This window comes from Lissotriton helveticus, chromosome 8, assembly GCF_964261635.1.
Source record: "Lissotriton helveticus chromosome 8, aLisHel1.1, whole genome shotgun sequence".
NCBI lineage: Eukaryota > Metazoa > Chordata > Amphibia > Caudata > Salamandridae > Lissotriton > Lissotriton helveticus.
Window position 1 is genome coordinate 221543706 of NC_136069.1, and position 18017 is coordinate 221561722.

Genomic DNA, 18017 nt, shown 5'->3' on the forward strand with positions numbered 1-18017 from the left:
CTCTTCGCACTATTCGTAAGGTGTCCCGTTTCTTTTCCTTTGGTGCCCTCAAACTCATTCTGTCTGCGATGGTGATCTCCCGCTTGGACTATGGCAACGCCTTGTACAATGGTCTCCCTGCTTACCATCTTCGGAGACTCCAACTGGTGCAGAATCAGGCGGCTCGACTTGTCTACAATCTGTCCAAGTCCCACCATGTTACGCCGCTGCTTAAAGCCCTGCACTGGTTGCCTGTCCGGGAGCGCGCCTTGTTCAAAATGGGTTGTATCACCTTCCAGGCTAGGGCAGGGACTGCCCCTCACTTTATTTCCTCTGAGATCAAGGCATATTGTCCTAGCAGAGAACTGCGATCCTCCTCACAATCCCTTTTGGCTGTCCCTCGTTTTAAGAAAAAGAGGTTAGGTGGCGCAAAATTCTTCACGCTGGCCCCTACCTTTTGGAATGCCCTTCCCCCCTCCCTCAGATTCTCCACCCACTATTCAGAATTTCGTAAATCCTTAAAAACATTTTTGTTCACACAAGCTTTCCCATTCTAGCCGTCTGGTTCCTCACTCCCCCCTTGGTCCGGTGTCCTAGCGCCAAGAAACCGCGTGGTGTATGTGCGCTTTATAAATATTTTAATTTCAATTTCAATTTCAGCAAAGGTTTCTTCTTGTTGTCCAAAAGTGATCTAATTCTCTGAGGTTTGGGTCCCCTCTTTTATACACAGTTTCTCTTTGTTCGCCTAGTCCAAACCGGTTCTGGTCAGTCCTGGAGCACTCTGTTTACATGATTCCTTCTTTCCTTTCACAGTGCAGGGCAGAGACATCAGAGGCACCACTGGGGGTGGAGCAGGCATTGTGGAGGGAAGGCACAGTCCTATTCATGTCCCAGGTGCAACTCCTCCATCCCATCTAGATGCAGATCTCTCTATTCACCACTGGGCTGACTCACCCTGTCTCCTGGAATCCCCCAGCCCCTGTCACTCAAACTCCAGACAAGGCATACGCAACCTAGCAGAGGCAGGCTTGGATAGTTAGACAAGAAAATACCTACTTTCTAAAAGAGTTATTTTCAAACAGAGAATATTTAAACCAAATTCACTAAAAGATGTATGTTATCATTCTGAGTTCAGGCAAACTAAACTCGAATTTCTACCATGTTCCCCGAGTCAATTAGGATTATAAGATGTAATAATCAAACTGCCCATTCTGGCCTATGGAGAAAAGGTAGCCTTGCAATAGTGAAAAACGAAAATGGCTGTACTTCACTATTATGACATGCTACACACATCAGAGCATGTCCTGCCTTATACTTACAATGCACCCTGCCCTTGGGCCTACCATAGGGGTGTCTAATATGAAGCAAAGGGAAGGTTTAGGGACTGGCAAGAGGGTGCACTTGGCCAAGTCGACATGGCAGTGCTAGACTGCACACAGGCCTTGCAATGGCAGGCCTGAGACACACTTTACAAGCTGCTTCTGTGGGTGGCACAACGAGTGCTGCAAGCCCACCAGCAGCATTTGATTTACAAGCCCTGGGCGAACATGGTGCAATGTACTAGGGGCTGACAGCTAAATCAAATAACCCAATCATGGAGTAACCAATTAGTACATCAATTTAACATAGGGAGCAATTGCACTGTGGCAGTGATTACCAGTGGCACAGTGCCCAAAGCATAAAACCAGCAAAAACATATAAAAACAAAGGAGGCAATTCGTCAAAAATGGAAGGGAGACTCACGCCAATGATGGCAGGTCTAACAGTCCTGTTCCATGTTTCGCTTTGTGGGTGATACAAAACAGCATGAATATGGATCTTCTGGCAACAGGTAACCAATGTAGGGCTTTCAAGGCAGTGGATATATGGGCTTGTGGCTTTATATGCAAGAGTAGTCTGGCAGCAGAGTTCTGAATCCGTTGTAGTCTTTTTATAGTTGTTAAAGGTGATATGTGGTAGGGGCTACTGGCGTAATCGAGCTTAAACAGAACAAGAGAGATAGTAGCCTGGACCTTGTGTGGAAATCCCAGGTGGGGGGAAGATGCATCGCAGAGTTTTTATAGTAAAGAAGCTTGATCTTCTTAGTTTGTCCACTTGGGCAGTCAGTGATAGCTTGGAGTCCATGGTAATTCTGAGATTTCTAACTTCCTTTGATACTTTAGGTGGTGTTCCCACATCATCAGCATGGCGGCGAGTGGGTCATCATTTTTCCAATCGGCACATATGAATATTTCCGTTTTGGAAGCATTTAATTTGAAATGGCTCCATGTCATCCACTGATCCATGGCTCTGAGACAACTGAAAATGTGTGTGTTTCCAATGTCTCTGGGGTTTTCCAGTTTAAGGACTATTTGTGTCTCATCTGCATAGTTGTAGCATGCAAGGTGAAACGGATTGATCAGTGCCGGTAGTGACTTCATGTAGATGTTAAAAAGCATGGGTGAGATGATAGACTTGAGGGACCCCTGCTTTTGTTTAGTATGGTTTGGAAGTGAAAGGGGAGGTATTAATGACATTAGTTCTGTTGTGAAGGTAGGGTGTGATCCAGTCGAGAGCAGTCCCCTCTATGCCGGCTTCGTAGAGTCTTTGTATTAGAGTGTCATGGTCAACTGTGTCAAAGGCAGCTGAGCGGTCCAAGAGAAATGGTGCAGCAACCCCGTTCTGGTCAACCTTGTTCTTAAGTTCATCCCAGATGGTTACCAGGGCAGATTCTGCGCCTTTTCCTGTAAGGAATCCTGTTTGGAAGTCTGAAAGTATTGAATTATGTTCAATGAATTGTGGCATCTGGGCGAATGCTACTCTTTCTATCAGTTTGCCCATGAAATGTCCATTTGAAATTGGCCTTTAGTAGTCGGGATTAAGCATGTCCAGGTTTGTTTTCTTTTGTAATAATGTATGTATGACTGTTTTTTACTTCTTCTGGAAACATTCCTGTAATTAAGGAATAGTTGATTCTTCTTACTGGTGTGGCAGCCGAGGTAGTTAGAGGAATTTTCTTGAAGGTTTGTGGTGGACACGGGTCAGAAGGGCTGCAGGCAGGCCTGCTTGCTTTAATCAGGTCCATAAATTCATTTTGTGAAATTTGTTATAAAAAATGGAAAATCTGGGTTAGTGTATTCTTTGATGTTGTTTTAGAAAAGGGCCGGTGCTGTTGGGTTTTCCTTGTTTTAATTAAGAGTCCAGTGTCATGATTTGTCAGTCTGTCTAGGAAATCTTGAGTAATGAGGTGAGCTCCTTCTAGTCAATTTGGTTTACGAAATTCAGTGAGAATTTTATGGAATACTTAAGTTGCACAATTAGCATTTTGAATTCTGTCTGAATAGTATTTTTTTTGTTTTTCTGATTGCTGACTTGTATAATCTGTTAAGTTTCCGTAGGTGAAGTGTAGTCATCGAGAGCGGTCAACAAAATTCTGCCTCCATAAAAACTGCTCTTTTGTTATTTACAGCAGAGTCATGATTTAGAGCCTACAGAGACTAGCTTACACCCATAACACAGTTTATTGCTGAGAAACTAAATTAATGATTGATAAGATGGGACAGGAGCTATTTCACTGCTTTGAAGATCCCTAGTGATAAATTCACCGGACACCCGAGTAGACAGCTTGACTTAGGGTGTCTTGAAGAAGAGAAATAGGCAAAGGCCCAAATGTCAACCAGGACCATTAAAATAGCCTCACTTCTCTCTCATTTAATTCAAATATTTGCATAGAAAAACTACTGCCCCACATGACTTTGGTGCATTGAAAGAGCAAAAGACCTGTGTGTCGGAGGTACAAATCCTACCCTGGCACTTACTTTCACATAATATGGTGTATGACAGAACCACACATGCTTTTACCACACATGCCTTAACAATGAGGGCGATACAATGAACGCCCTGTTATCACACATCCCTTTACCACAGGGAAGTGCTGGACTTTGGAATAGTATAATTTACTGTTCCAATGCCAGTCTCTGCCACAGAAGGGAAGGTGATGCTCTTAAAATCCAACACTAGTCCAACAATGCGTTCCCTGAAGCAAGTCATTGTAATGACTAGCGTGGCAAAATAACGTGTGGTAATGACGCGTTATTTGCCGTGCCTTCATTGTAATGGCACTGCATGGTTTCGGCTGCATGGTAAAAGCTATTTTCCCGCAATATGGGAGCTCCCAATTATATACGGATATTGGAGGGAGACTGAGGGAATCTAAGGGCGAGAGGTGGCTGACCATTAGATCGAGACCCCAACAGATTCGTCAGGGGATCATGGATGATTTGGAGGGCCTTTGTTATTTCCACACCCTGATTTCCATGGGTTTCATTGTTACCAAAGCATGGCAAAAGCGCAAAGAAAAAAGCCTCAGCGATCACTGAATGGATTAAGGGCATGGAATATTGCACATACTTCAAGGAACGTGTGTGTACGGCAAGGGATTGCATATAAAGCACTCAAGATATGTGGTCCATGGCTACAACCTCGGACACAGACTCACAGGGTACTTTTATGATAAGAGTTGTGTAATGCTGAAGTGTCGATCATATCTGTTCTGATGTAATACCTTTTGACTGTGCATACTGCTTATGGTATGTGTTTGATGTTTTGAAAACTGTTAAAACAAACAAACAGAATTACAAAATAAAACTTGTATTTAGGAACAATATGTTTAGGATCAAAAACATATTTTGGAGAAAAATCGTCCATGGTGCAACATTGCAGAAGTGTGTAAAACAATTCAGTCCAAACACACAGTTACATGCCAAGTCATATTTAGGTGCAAAATCCATACTGGTGCAACATTCACAGGAATGTGCCCAACTAGTCAATGCAAACATATATCTAGGAACATATAGTTTATTTAGATACACAAAGAAATGTGTTGCGTTATTGTTAATGGTAATAGGCACTTGGGTGCGCAATCACCCTTGTGGTAGTGATGTATTACATTTGGGTGCAAAATCAGTAAGCAAAGAAAGAAATGTAGCTAGATGTTGCATTAGGTGGTAAATATGTGCATCAGTACATCCCTGTTGCTTATAAGCACTAGGAGGTGCAAAGCCACCAATCAGAAGAAGTGTGGATACACTTAGGAGCACAAATCACATTTGAGGGTAAAATCAATTTTTGCTGCCAAACTACCCTGCTGAAAAGCGGCATCATGGTGTCACATTCAGGATTAACACTGCAGAACTGCGAATTCATGTTCCTGTACAATGACCCCACTGAATTACCTGGGGATTTTCATGAACTCTAACCTAAAAAACATTTTAGAGCCTAAGTATCACTACCCTAAGGAAACACATTCAAACTGGTCTAAACATTTTACATAGAGGAGGTCAATCTTGCCCGGGTCACAGGGCCACGAATTCACGTTCAACATGGTGATCCTGCCCAAATGACTTGATTTATTCCAAATTATCTCTCTGCTGACACCTTGGGATCCTACTGAAACATTTAAAAAAGCAGGTGATAACTTTATTTGGTTGGGACAGAGGCCTGGACTTGCGCGACATACCCTGTCTTTACCACTGCCGCGGCCGGTGGTGGGAGTACCGGCCGGGCGGTGATGTGGGGAGGGGGAGGGGCAAGGTGGGGGGTAGTAATGTATGGATTACGGAGTTTAACAGGTAAGTAAACATATAAATACATAAAACAAATTTAGTTGCGCGCACTGCATCACATTTGGTGATGCAGTGCACGCAACAAAATTCGTTTTATTTATTAATATATGTGTACTTACCTGTTAAACTCCGTAATCCATAAATTACTACCCCCCACCCTACCCCTCCCCCTCCCCATGTCACCGCCCGGCCGGTACTCCCACCACTGGCCGCAGCTGCTTTACCACCCACCCACAGAGGTCTGAGGTCTCATGATCTAAAAAAAAAAAAAAAAAAAATCAAAACTTCACAATTGTGATATTTACTTGAATAAAACCAGATTATGTCTGAGAAACAATGGGTATTTATCTAACAATAGATAGCAGGAACTAACATTTCGAAAATTAAGTGGTTTCCTAAAGAACAATGGAGTTAGAGTCATCACCAATCACCCAATCAAGGCAGGCAGGATGTGACGATTTGGCCACAGCAAGGTTACTGACGTCTTTCCCTTCCCTACTCTCACTCGTAGTTAAAAACTCCGACTTTTCCACTTTGCCATTACATAGGCTGTCTTCCATAAATGGGTTTCATGCCAATGTTTTGGTTTAGGAGACTTATTCACAGATCAAAGAATACTATACTTTGACAAATACATGAGAATACAACCGCTCTGAACTAAAACGATTCAAATACTACCATATGAGACAATGGATCACACAAGATAATATAGCCACATGAAGTGGCGTCGTGAACATCCCTCCCCACCCCCCTTCACAGCTTAAGTTAGGATGGTATTGAAAATGACAGTTATTTATTAGCCGGTCTTATCTGCGGCTCTGCAGACAAAAACTCCTGAAAAAAATCAAAAGCAAAAAGATAAAGGTCAGGGGTTAATCAACGCAAAGAAATTTAGAGAAAATGAGAGGGAATGAAAGAGAGGAAAGGAGAGTGTGTGGAAGGAAGAGCAAAAGGAAGGGCATATGAAAATAAGGAAGAAACTGTGGTTGAAAGAATTGATGGCAAGCGTAAAAGCGCTGATGGATGGAAGGATAAAAAGAGTTCTATAGGTGGGAGAAAAAATAGCTTGAATGATGAAAGGCTTGATAAATGGGTGGGTGGATGAATGGACGGCTAGATGGAAGAGTGAAAGGATGGATTGGTGGATTGACAAAGGACGATAAACTGGTGGATAGATGAAAATGAGTGGATAGACGGATAAAAGTATGGATGAATGGTTGGATGTGCAAGAGGTATAATGGATGCAAGATTGCAACAATGAAAGGTTAGATGTATGGATGAATGGGTGGAAACATGAAAAGATGGTTAGTTGTTTGGATGCATGAAATGATAGAGAGATAGATGGACGGAAGGAAGGATGACGGGACCTAATCCGGGTTGAGCAGAGTTTACTCGCTTTGCTCACCTGATGGCGTTAGAGGGATGAATCAAAGTGTGGGGGGGGATACTTTCATTTTCTGGCTACTCCCTTGGCTATATGCCATTTTACATGTAACTAACTTTAAAAAAAATGAACACTGATTAGAAAAAAACTATTAGAAACTAACTTCGGATATCTATAAAATGCTAACTACACCTATGACCCACCCTAAAACTTCAGGGCAAATAAGGTGGTAAAAGAACTACAACGTAGCACAGAATGGGAAGATAATTGTAAACGAAGTTCCCACACTGCTAAACCAGCTCACATAAGAGAGGTGATTAATTAAACCATTTTACATTGGTACTATACCCCAGTCAAGGCTAAGCCCCTCGTTGTCCCCAAAGAAGTGACACATGCTAGGGGGGGGCGGACAGAGGCACTCTGGTGCACCCGCTATGGCATAGTCCAAAGTTAATGAACCGGACAAACACAGGGTGTGCAATGCTTTGAACGAGACAATGAGATATAACTGACTTGACTAAGAGAAGAACCAACAATAAAAGCATCTTGAAAAACTTGGACAATATGGAAATATGGGAATGTATTCATTTTAAGAATGGTCATACTTGCAAAAAGTAAGAAGTTTAGGTGAACTCACCCAAAAATGTGCGAAATAATCCGGTTGACACCACTCCCTAAAGGGGACAGTGCTATTACAATACTGCCCAAAATGAAGTCATTAATTGAACACAGTTGTTTTACGAGACAGATAATATGTTTGAGGAGGACATTCCTAAATTCCATGGCTCCACTATTCTCGATTGAAGTGAGCCAGAACGCCTTGGCATTGACTGCACCTAGACAGGAGATGACAGACCCGTCGGGCAAGACCAGGGAACCACAACTAGTCAAATTGCAATACCGTATTAGGGGCCTACTAGCTATTACTAGATCATGTTAACAGTAAAGAATGGTGTGAAGGATGTAGAAGACATTTGGCCACTATATCTGTAAAATCTCACAAGAATTTAGACAACTATCATGCCCTAACTACTTGTGCACTCTAAGAATAGTTCCACATGATATGTCGGTATTACATTGAAGCGGTCACGACACCCACAAACCGATGGAGCAAAAGCATGAACACATACTGAGATGCATCCACAAACCTATGGAACAATAGCATGAACATATACTGAGATGCACCCACAAACCAATGGAACAATATTATGAACACATACAGAGATGCACCCACAAACCAATGGAACAATAGCATGAACACATACTGAGATGCACCACAAACCAATGGAACAATAGCTTGAACACATACTGAGATGCACCCACAAACCAATAGAACAATAGCGTGAACACATACTGAGATGGGCTGGTGTACACCACGCCTTCAATAACCTGGCAGGATGGAGAAGGAGGAGGAATAGAAGCTGATTTACTGTTTTTCTTATTCTTTGTTAATTCTTGTGAGGTGTGTTCAGGAACAGGATATTACAATTAATGGCTATGCATTCTATGCTCATGAGACAGTTAATGCAGGTGTAGCTTTTTGTTAAAACTCTTCACTAATTTCAATAATACAGTACAAAGATTAATACCATAAGACATTGCATCCCAAAATTATTTTTGGTGCGATATCAACATGCACGTGAAACTCTTTTAGGAGCATAAATCAGTTATGTACGTGCAAAAACAATTTTAGGTGGAGAAATAAATCACATTTATGTGCAAAATCACCCTTGGTGCAAACTAACGGGGATAGTTGTATCACATTTAGGAGCCAAATTACATATAGGTATAAAATTACATTTAGGTGCAAAATCACCCTAGGTGAAGCATCAACAGAAGTGGGGAGATATCTGCAGCAGCACTACCACCATTAGGTGCAAACTCGCTTCTAGGTGAAAAATCACATTTAGGGATGCACAAACACCCTTGATGCAAAGTAAGCAAGATTCTATTATCACATTTTAAGGCAAAATCACATGTCCCTGCATTGTCCAACAGCGATGCAAAATCACCATTGGGGCAATATCAAGATGAGCGGGGACACATTTTTAGGAAAGCAAAATGCATTTGGAAGGCAACTCGTTTTTAGGTGCAAATCACTACATGTGTGGAATTGACAGTGGTGAGGAAACACTTTTAAAAGTACAAAAGTGTCTTTATTGCACTGCATGGATGCTTTACTTCACCGTCTAAGCACTGCAATGGCAAGCACTCTTTCTGGAGGTGAAATAGCACAAGTAATAGCTAATAACTAACGGTAAAAAACTCCTCCGGCCTGATTAAATCACATAAGTAACTGACACTTTATTGAAGCTGAGGCTGTAGGGGCTGGACCAAAACAAGCCAATGGCTGAAGGGGGCGGACTCAAACCCCTTTCACTATGTATTTGGTGTTTATGAAGTGCGCGGTCTGTGACCAGCCCTAGAAATATACTAGACCTGAATTTGAAGCTCTATTAATGGTTTGAACTCTATGAATGGCTGGGAAGTCATTTGTGAAAACAAACAATGACAACTGATTCCTTCAAACAGGCTCTGGGTCCTGTTGAGATAAGCCCAGAGTTCTCAGTGACGTGAATTTGATTCTTCCATTGCAATGCATGGATACTCTGTCATCCCTTCTGTAAATACACCTCCATCCTGAAAACGTTGATGGGGCCGCCAGATCCTGAGAGCTCCCCCTCATATAATCAAAGTTTTGGAGGGGAGGTATATTTACAAAGTGTTCAATACACACCCATGTATTTCAGTGGAAGAAGCATAACTGAGAAAACAGAGGACATTCCTAGCCTGGTGGACACATGGAACTTCTTAATAAGTTCATTATGTGTACAGAAGTACACATGCTAGATGTCATATCTTGAACTGCATTGATGTCAAGCAATGGCAGATGAATGCGGGCACCTTTTCTTTGTATAAATAGCATGTTTGCCATGAAAAGACCAATTGCCAATCAAACATATAATATTGCGTTGCATCAACTGTTAATATTTATGAGATGATTGCTCAAAGAAAAATGCAAGCAAAGTTGTTTGCTGCAGTGATGAAGGGTAGACAATTTTATTTGTAGTGTATGCTACATACAGGTTTGTAAAGTATGAGAGAATGCTTCACAGAGAACACTAGCACTCCAGGGGCATCTGTTAGGATAGAGTGCTACTCTAGGCACAGGATACCCTGCCATGTGTTCCAATGATACTGACAGACACATGTAAAGGTGGGGGGGGGTCACATAATCAGGGTACCTGCAAAGCACTTTGTAATAATGCTTAATACTATGAATGAAGAAACAAATGTTTTAGTCCCCCATCAATGAGACCAGAGGTTAAGAAAGATTTTTGCTCTCAGCCCTCATAAGCAAAATGTTTTGAAGTCGGCCCCACCTCCAAGAGGTTATGGCAAATATTATGGAAGAGGGAGCGGCTGGGCTGAGCGCAGGGGACATGGCTTAAGAGATATTTCAAAGGGTACGGTTTCAGTAGCTCATAATCCACACTAAATGTAAGACTAGTAAAGGAGTATAAGGGTGTAAGACTGGACAACCGTGGCGTGGTATTCCTCCAAACATTCTGCTTTCAATCCTCCTGTTTTGCTTGATTCATTTTAGTTGGCTTTATGATTCTGTGTCCTTTACCACTGTCAACCGTTGCTAAAGTGCATGGGCTCTTTCCTTCAAACATGGAAAAATTGGCCTAAATCTAATTAGCACATTAAATGTACTTGTAAGCCTCTAGTAAGCGGTATGATAGTTACCCAAGGCCAGTAAATGAAATGCTACCAGTGGGCCTGCAGCACTCATTGTGCCACCCACCAAAGTAGCCTTTTAACTCATGTCTCAGGGGCGCCACTGCATCCCCAGGGCAGTTTTAAACTGCTATTTAGACCTGGCAAAATAATTGTTTCACCAGGTCTAAACCTACCTTTTGAAATACTTACAAGTCACCTCTAAGGTAGACCTTAGGACAGGGTGCACTGCTTTCAAAATATAGGACATGTGCAGTTATGTTTTACATGTCCTGGCAAAGGAAAAACTCCTAAAGTCGTTTTTCACTATTGCAAGTCTTATCTGTCCCACTGACCAACATTGGGTTACCTTGTTACTTTTAATGAGTGATAAATTTGGATTGGGAGCAGATAGAGATATGCTGTTTACACTCAAATTAATTCTAATTTAAAATCCTGTTTAATGGTAAAGTCGGATAGTAAGTCAGAATTCTTGCAATGCCAATTTTATAAAGTTGTCATTTTCTAGCCCTAACCATGTGTGCCTTCTGCCAGTCTCCTGGGTCACCTGAATGTAAATGGCTCTGCTATTGCTGGTTGTGTATTGTTTCGAGACAGAAACACAAAGGGGCTTAGGTGTGGACAGGATGTGCCATCTGGGCAGGATAACTGGGGAGGGGTTGTACCAGCCCGCTTACACTTCAAAGGGATTTGCCACCTGCACACTCAAAGTGACACAACACAAGGCCTGCCCTGTCTTTTGCAACCCCAGACAGTTTGGAGCCTTGACAGGTAAGAGCATTCCAGAACCAGATGTGGGGGTAAGACAGGGAGTACTCCTCCCCACACACAACGGCTGGCACCAGGTATAAATATTGGACCTCCAGAACCCCTCCTCAGAACACTCCTGGGCCTGTGGTTTACTGTATGAGAATGAAGTCTGGACCTGCTTTCCTCATTTCAGGCTAACCCAAAGTTACTACAGGGGTCAGTTAGCTGACCTCCTTTGTGATCTACAAGCTCCAGAGGCCTCCCTCCAACTGGCCCTGCCTAGACCTGCCTGAGCCCTGCTAACCCCTGCTGGAATGATTGCCTGATCCCCAAGAGGTGCCTCCCAAGGTCTTGGACCTTTGGCTGGCATCAGAGTGTCCTCCTCCATAGAAAAAAGGTGAAAATCCTCAAGTTTGGGCTACTTGCGACCACAAACGGGATTGTTCATGGCAAGACACAGCTGCACGCAAGGACTGCCAGAGCAAAGTTTTGGTGAGACTTGCTCTTCGCCAGAGCCGCACTTTGAGTTACAGCAATGATAGCCTTCGCCAAGGCAAAGCTACAGCAACGACTGAGTGACACCTGAAAAGCTCTCCATGCTATAGCGAAGTAAATCGCGATGCCTGGCCTGCTGTTCACTCTATTGCAACAACTATCCGCAACACTCTACCTGCTCCTCACGGCCTCCTCCAAGGCCAACAGAACTCTTCACTGAACATTGAAGGTAACTTTACAATGGGACTAATCAGGTCCCTGTATCCGACCCATGCTCTATTGAGGTCGGTCTGAACTTGTACCTTTCCCCTAGTCTAACCTTATCACATGACAATGAGTGGTGGTTTGTGTTTTGAGGAACTATTATCACTTAAAATGTTAAAATTGCATATCACAAGTTCTACTGATGGGAATTTTGCCATTCAGGCATCATTTTATTTATTAGAATGCACTCTTTTTTTACTGGTTTGTGATTTTTCTTGTGTTATGTTGTCACTTTATTACTGTTTGTCTGCTGCATAAATACTTTACACATTGCCTCTACTTAAGTCTGACTGCTTTTGTGCCAAGCTGCCAGAGGGTTAAGCACAGGTTAGTTAATTGAGTGACTTTTTGTGGCACACCCTGATAAGGACTGTGGTTGTTGCCTGAGTGGGGCTTCCACCCCATCTCAAACAATAACGCAATTTCTTGCAAAGAGAAAACACAGAAATGGGCAGATATCTTTGCAGGTCACAATTAACGTTTTTTTCTACTTTATATGATAACAGAACACCGTAGTGATTCCAATTTTCCCAGAACATCTGCTGAACTTCTAGACCGCCTCATAATTTTAAGGCCATATTCAAATCAGTCTAGTCATAATATGCAGGTGACACTAAAGACTGTAGTTGGATAAGAAGTCTGATGTGGTTCGTACTTAATGTGGGAATGAGCGATGTACAGAAGCCATCTTTTAGGAGTCAATATCCAGGATATTACTGTTTGGCAAAGATATATTAAGCAAAGGAATGAACCGTCTTATGTAGAGTTTGTTTCTTAACTCTGTACCAGGCTGCTCCTAAAAAACAAGCATTTGCTATGCAATCGGTCTCGCCTTAGGGACCTTATATGTATTTAGCTGTGCAGCACATTAGCCTAGGTGCTGAAACATCTACTGTTCTTTAACATGGAGGGAAAGTAAACACCTAACTGTGTGACAAGCCAGGTATGGGAACACATGGAGAGAAAGATTGCCTTTCAGTGGAAAATGGTATAGTCCAAAGCTCTGTTTCTAATATATAATCAGGGCCTTCGGTGGTCATATCACTGAAAATACAAGATTTGAAAAAAATATTATTTTCTATGGGTGCTTGTGGAAGACAATTTATTTGGAATCTAGAGACTGCTAAAGTGATTCGGGTATTTAACTGATCTCTGCTGGTCGTTTTCTATCAAGAAAGTTAAGGCACTTGTCAGAAAAATAAAAAAAAGAAAGTCCCTCAGCAGAAAGCCTTTCTGGTCTTTTACTGGCCTCTACCGGTAGTTTTCTATCAAAACAGTTAAATAGAGGCAGTTGAACAGAAAAAAGTCCCTAAGCGGATGCAGACAAGTCCTAGGACTGATCTCCAGAGCCCACAAAGTATATACTAAAGTTTATAGAAGATGTCTCGAATGCTCGACCTAAACACAGTGACAACAAAAATAAATCAACACTTACCAACATGCCGGCATTTTTCATTGCAAGAGGGAGGCTTAAAAGTCCAGTTCCGATGTTTCCTTTCAGAAGGTGTACAAGTGTTTGCACAAACCTGAAACAAACATGATAAAAAAACGTCTGAAGTGAATCATTAGAAGCAATTAAAATTTGATAAACAAGATTTTTCTCCCATGTAACGAAAGTGCTGTTATGTACAGACTACTGTATTTCAATCTGGACGAGATCTAGGAATGTCCCGTTGATGACGACAGCAAAACCCAATGTAACCTTTCATTGTGAGTAAAATCTGGTGCCTGAGCTCCACCTCAGTAATGTCACCCTAACCAATTTTCTGTAAGATCTGGTGCTCCCTCCTGAAACACCAGTGCATGCATTTCTTACCCAAGAATGAAAATGACTCGTGCCTCACACCAGATTTGAAGACCAAAACACGTATGCTACATACAATTCCTAAGGCCAACCAAACTAGTTCTCTCCCTACACACCTTCCTTTCTCTGACTGTTTTTGTTTACTACCTCCACCCTCCTAAACTGAGCCTCGATGACTTCATAGAAAGTAGTCTTCTGTGTATGCAGTGTATGCAGTGAGAGAATATGCTATGGCTACCCTATCAGCAAACTATCACGTGACAAAGCCTTATTAAAAACAATAAGTGCTACAACCATAAATTAACAAGCAGTGTACAACTTGTGAATGGAATATGTAGTGTAGTGTTGTCATATATTACATGTATTTAACCTACAGTTACACAACTTTACATATACACATCAGTACACCACTCTAGTACATATGATGTTCTTTTGGTACTAAGCTCATTTTCCTATACTAGTCACTCTAGAAACTCAGTTAACTTGACTTGTTTGAGGGAAAGGTCATGTGGGCATGAATGTCAATTGACCAAAAGGCCAGGGAAAGCACGTGTGATATCACACCTTATTTGACATTTATGTTCACTCACACACGGGTGTTTGCACAAACACACTCTCTCACATAAACAGACTCATCTACACAACATACACTTAAACGCTTGTTTTACTTAACTCAGCTGTCAGGGAGGGTCATATTCCAGCTAAATGTACTCGATTTTTATTACACTAATAGTGAACAATATAATATTATTTGCTATTAATATAATTAAAAAATATTGTCAAAACATATGGAGATTAGAGTCACAACTAATGTCCATAAGGACGAGATGCCCCTGTGTTCCTGGCACTGATTTTGCTACCTCTGAGGCCAGGGGTCTCAAATGCAGTGCCAGGGATCGCAAGTGGCAAGTGCGACCCCTGGTAACCCCTAAATGACGTGCATGCATGTGGTTTACGGCAGAGCAAATAAAGGAGGATTTATAAACGCAGGGAAAGGATAGGAACAAGTATATTATGTTTGCTCTGGCTTCGGTTCAGTATGAAGGTTTATCGTGTTTTGAAATAAATTGTTTTACATAAAAACCAAAACGAAATTAACTGAGAATATTTCAGCTTCGTGATATTTTACAACATCCATAAACTGATATCTAAAGACCATATTTCTCGACTTAATATTTATTTTCTCGGTTCTTTTTGAAACATTAGAAGCTCTGCCCTCGTGCACTTGAATAAAACATTGGACTAAATCGTCTCAATGTTTTACAGGCATTATGAAATCGCCTGAATATAAATAACCTGACAACTAGAAAACTCTGCCGTAAAAAAGGCCATAAAATAGGAGACTGTCTTTAGCCATAAATAATCCTCGATAAACTAAGAATATTTAATCTAACCCTCCACGCCTACTCCCAACAGTTGTTATAAATCTTAATATTAGAGCTTTCTAAACCCAGGATGTACATAAAATACTGTGAGACCTGCTCGGCACTTTCACAGCTGAGAAATACATGTACAGGATGAAGTTTTAAAAATGCATAACAGCAAAAAACACGGTGCTATCTGGCAGTACGTACGTGATTCCTTCTTGGTCTTCGAGTGGGTCGTGTTTTTCCACTGGCATTGATTGTGCTTCCTGTTCTTCATCTGAGAGACCATCTGATAGAATGCCTTGGCCCATAAGAGGCCTCCTTAGTTCCATGTCTAGAGAAAGGCATTAATAAATAAAACGATGAGTTACAGGCTGTCCAATGTTCCTAGCACATTTCCCATATTTCATGCCCGCAGCTGCAGTCACGTTTCTTTAAATTTAGTTTTGTACTGTTTGCACAGAAATAAGCCAGCTGAACTGATTTTTCATCTGCAGATTGAGGTTATAAGGGGGCTACAAACTTCCCCTTTATCAACAAGGTCGCTGACTCTTAAGCAAGGGAGTAGCCAGAAAATAAAAATAAAATAAAGTACCCCCCACACACACACTTTGATCTATCCCTCGTACGCCGTCAGGTGAGCAAAGCAAGTCAACTCTACTCATTCTAGATGATGTCCGTTAATCCAGCCTTCGGTAACTCTATTTCTTCATCTTTTAATCCTGTCATACATCCATCCGTCTGTCCATCTTTTCATGTTTCTACCATACAACCCTCCTTTCACCATTCCATTCATCCACCCTCATCATCGAAAATACTGTTTGTTGTTTCTCCAGTTAAGAGCCTGGTATTACTAGGCTGCTCATTTTAGGGAGGAAGATTGCACAGTCAATATAGAGCGTTGTGTAAGAATAGGAACTCTGACACAACTAAGGGCCATATGTAGGTAAATTTTGGTTTTGCGATTCTCAAATTTTTTGAGAATCGCAAAACAAAATGTAGGTAGGATTAGCACATTTTTGGCGAATCCCAATTATTCCTTATGTGCGAATCGCAAATTGAGATTCGCAAATAAGGAATACCTTCTCATTCATTCCTATGGGCTAGAAGGCCCATAGGATTGAATAGGAAGACATTCTCGGTTTGCGATTCTCAATTAGAGAATCGCAAATTGAGAATGCAATTTCAGGGTTGCATGGGTGTCAATAGGATACCCTGTTGAACCCCTGAAATTAACATGTGTGCACATGTGGCCCACATACATGCCCTAAGGGCATGTATGTGACCCACATGGCACTTTGAAAAATGCCAAAAAGTGCATTTTTCAAAGAAATTGCATTGTCCCACCAACCTGAAGTTGGTGGTATTTTGCGATTCCTTAAGCCACAATTCACACAACTTGGGTGCTTCCTACATTGCATTTAAGGAATCGCAATTTGCAATTCCTTAAATGCAATCGCAAAATAAGGATGTGGCTTTTTGTGAGCTACATTGCGCACTGCCCAAATTGCGATCGCAATCGCTGAAATTTTGCGAATTTCAGCATTTGCAATCGTAATTGGGCTACCAACATAGGGCCCTAAGAGTTGAAATAATGAAAAAGGTGCACTTTTGTAATTTCGGGTTATTATTCTGCAAAACAATATGCGTTATTTGCATATAAATATAGGAATTTGGTAGGATTCATGGGAGGCTCTGTTGTTGAGAACTTTTATCTTGGTCTAGCTTCTGCTCCCCCTTTGAAAAATCACAGCATCTGGACATTCCTTTTGGAACAACATTCCTTTCCAGAGAAATCCGGGACAGGGGACCTTTCCACATGCAGGATCGACTTCATATTGAATCAAGATGTGTGTGTGAAGGCACCCCTTACCAGAGATGTCATCAGTTCGTGTTTAGAGGTTGGGATTTAATAGTACACGCTCGAATGATGCTGGAACAGCCTTCATTTAAGATGGCAGTCGAGCGTGGCTAATTGTTCCCATGAAATTCGGTACATATAAAGTTACTGCGGGCCCTCTCTTCGAGAGTCCACGTCTGGTGTACGTTGAAGGGTGACTGGTCATCCTGGATTTGGCGGCCTTTCAGGTGGGCGGGAACGTGTCTCCACAGCCTCCTGCGCAAGGCTGAAGCAGGAGTGACGCGACAGCGGGCCCGGATCCGACGTAACATGACAATCAAAGCTGCGACCGCTCTCCATGATGAGAACACACAGGGCCCGGCTCCCGTCGCCGACATAACATGTCTAACAAAGCTGTGAGAGCTTCTATGGTGGTAACACACAGGACCCCGCTCCCATCTCTGACATAACATGTCTAACAAAGCTGTGAGAGCTTCTATGGTGGTAACACACAGGAACCCCTTACCATAAATATCAGGGTCATGCTTCAGTGCTGCATTCTGGGGTGTCACCTCAGGGGAGAAGAGGAGGAGCCAAGATCCAACTTGGCTGCTTGGAGCCTCTGTTCCGCTGGAGCCCCGCTTTCATCAACTAAGTGAGGCACTTAATTCCCCACCTAAACAACTGTTTCAACCATCTCCGGACATCGGATGGTCGATAGAGTCTGACGCTGTGGCCGCCATTCAACCGGTCATAGCAACACAAGGATACTGGGGAAAATATCACC

At 42.1% G+C, this 18017-nt stretch overlaps 1 protein-coding gene across 1 annotated transcript in view; it reads right to left on the reverse strand.

Annotated features, from left to right (window-relative positions):
- SLC36A4 (solute carrier family 36 member 4) overlaps positions 1 to 18017 on the reverse strand; it is a 911610-nt gene that overhangs the window by 742355 nt on the left and 151238 nt on the right. Inside the window, exons 3-4 of the mRNA XM_078656956.1 lie at positions 15598 to 15724; positions 13655 to 13745 (exon numbers count right to left, since the gene is read on the reverse strand). Coding sequence (XP_078513082.1) covers positions 13655 to 13745; positions 15598 to 15724 — 218 coding nt within the window. The remainder of the gene's footprint in view (positions 1 to 13654; positions 13746 to 15597; positions 15725 to 18017) is intronic.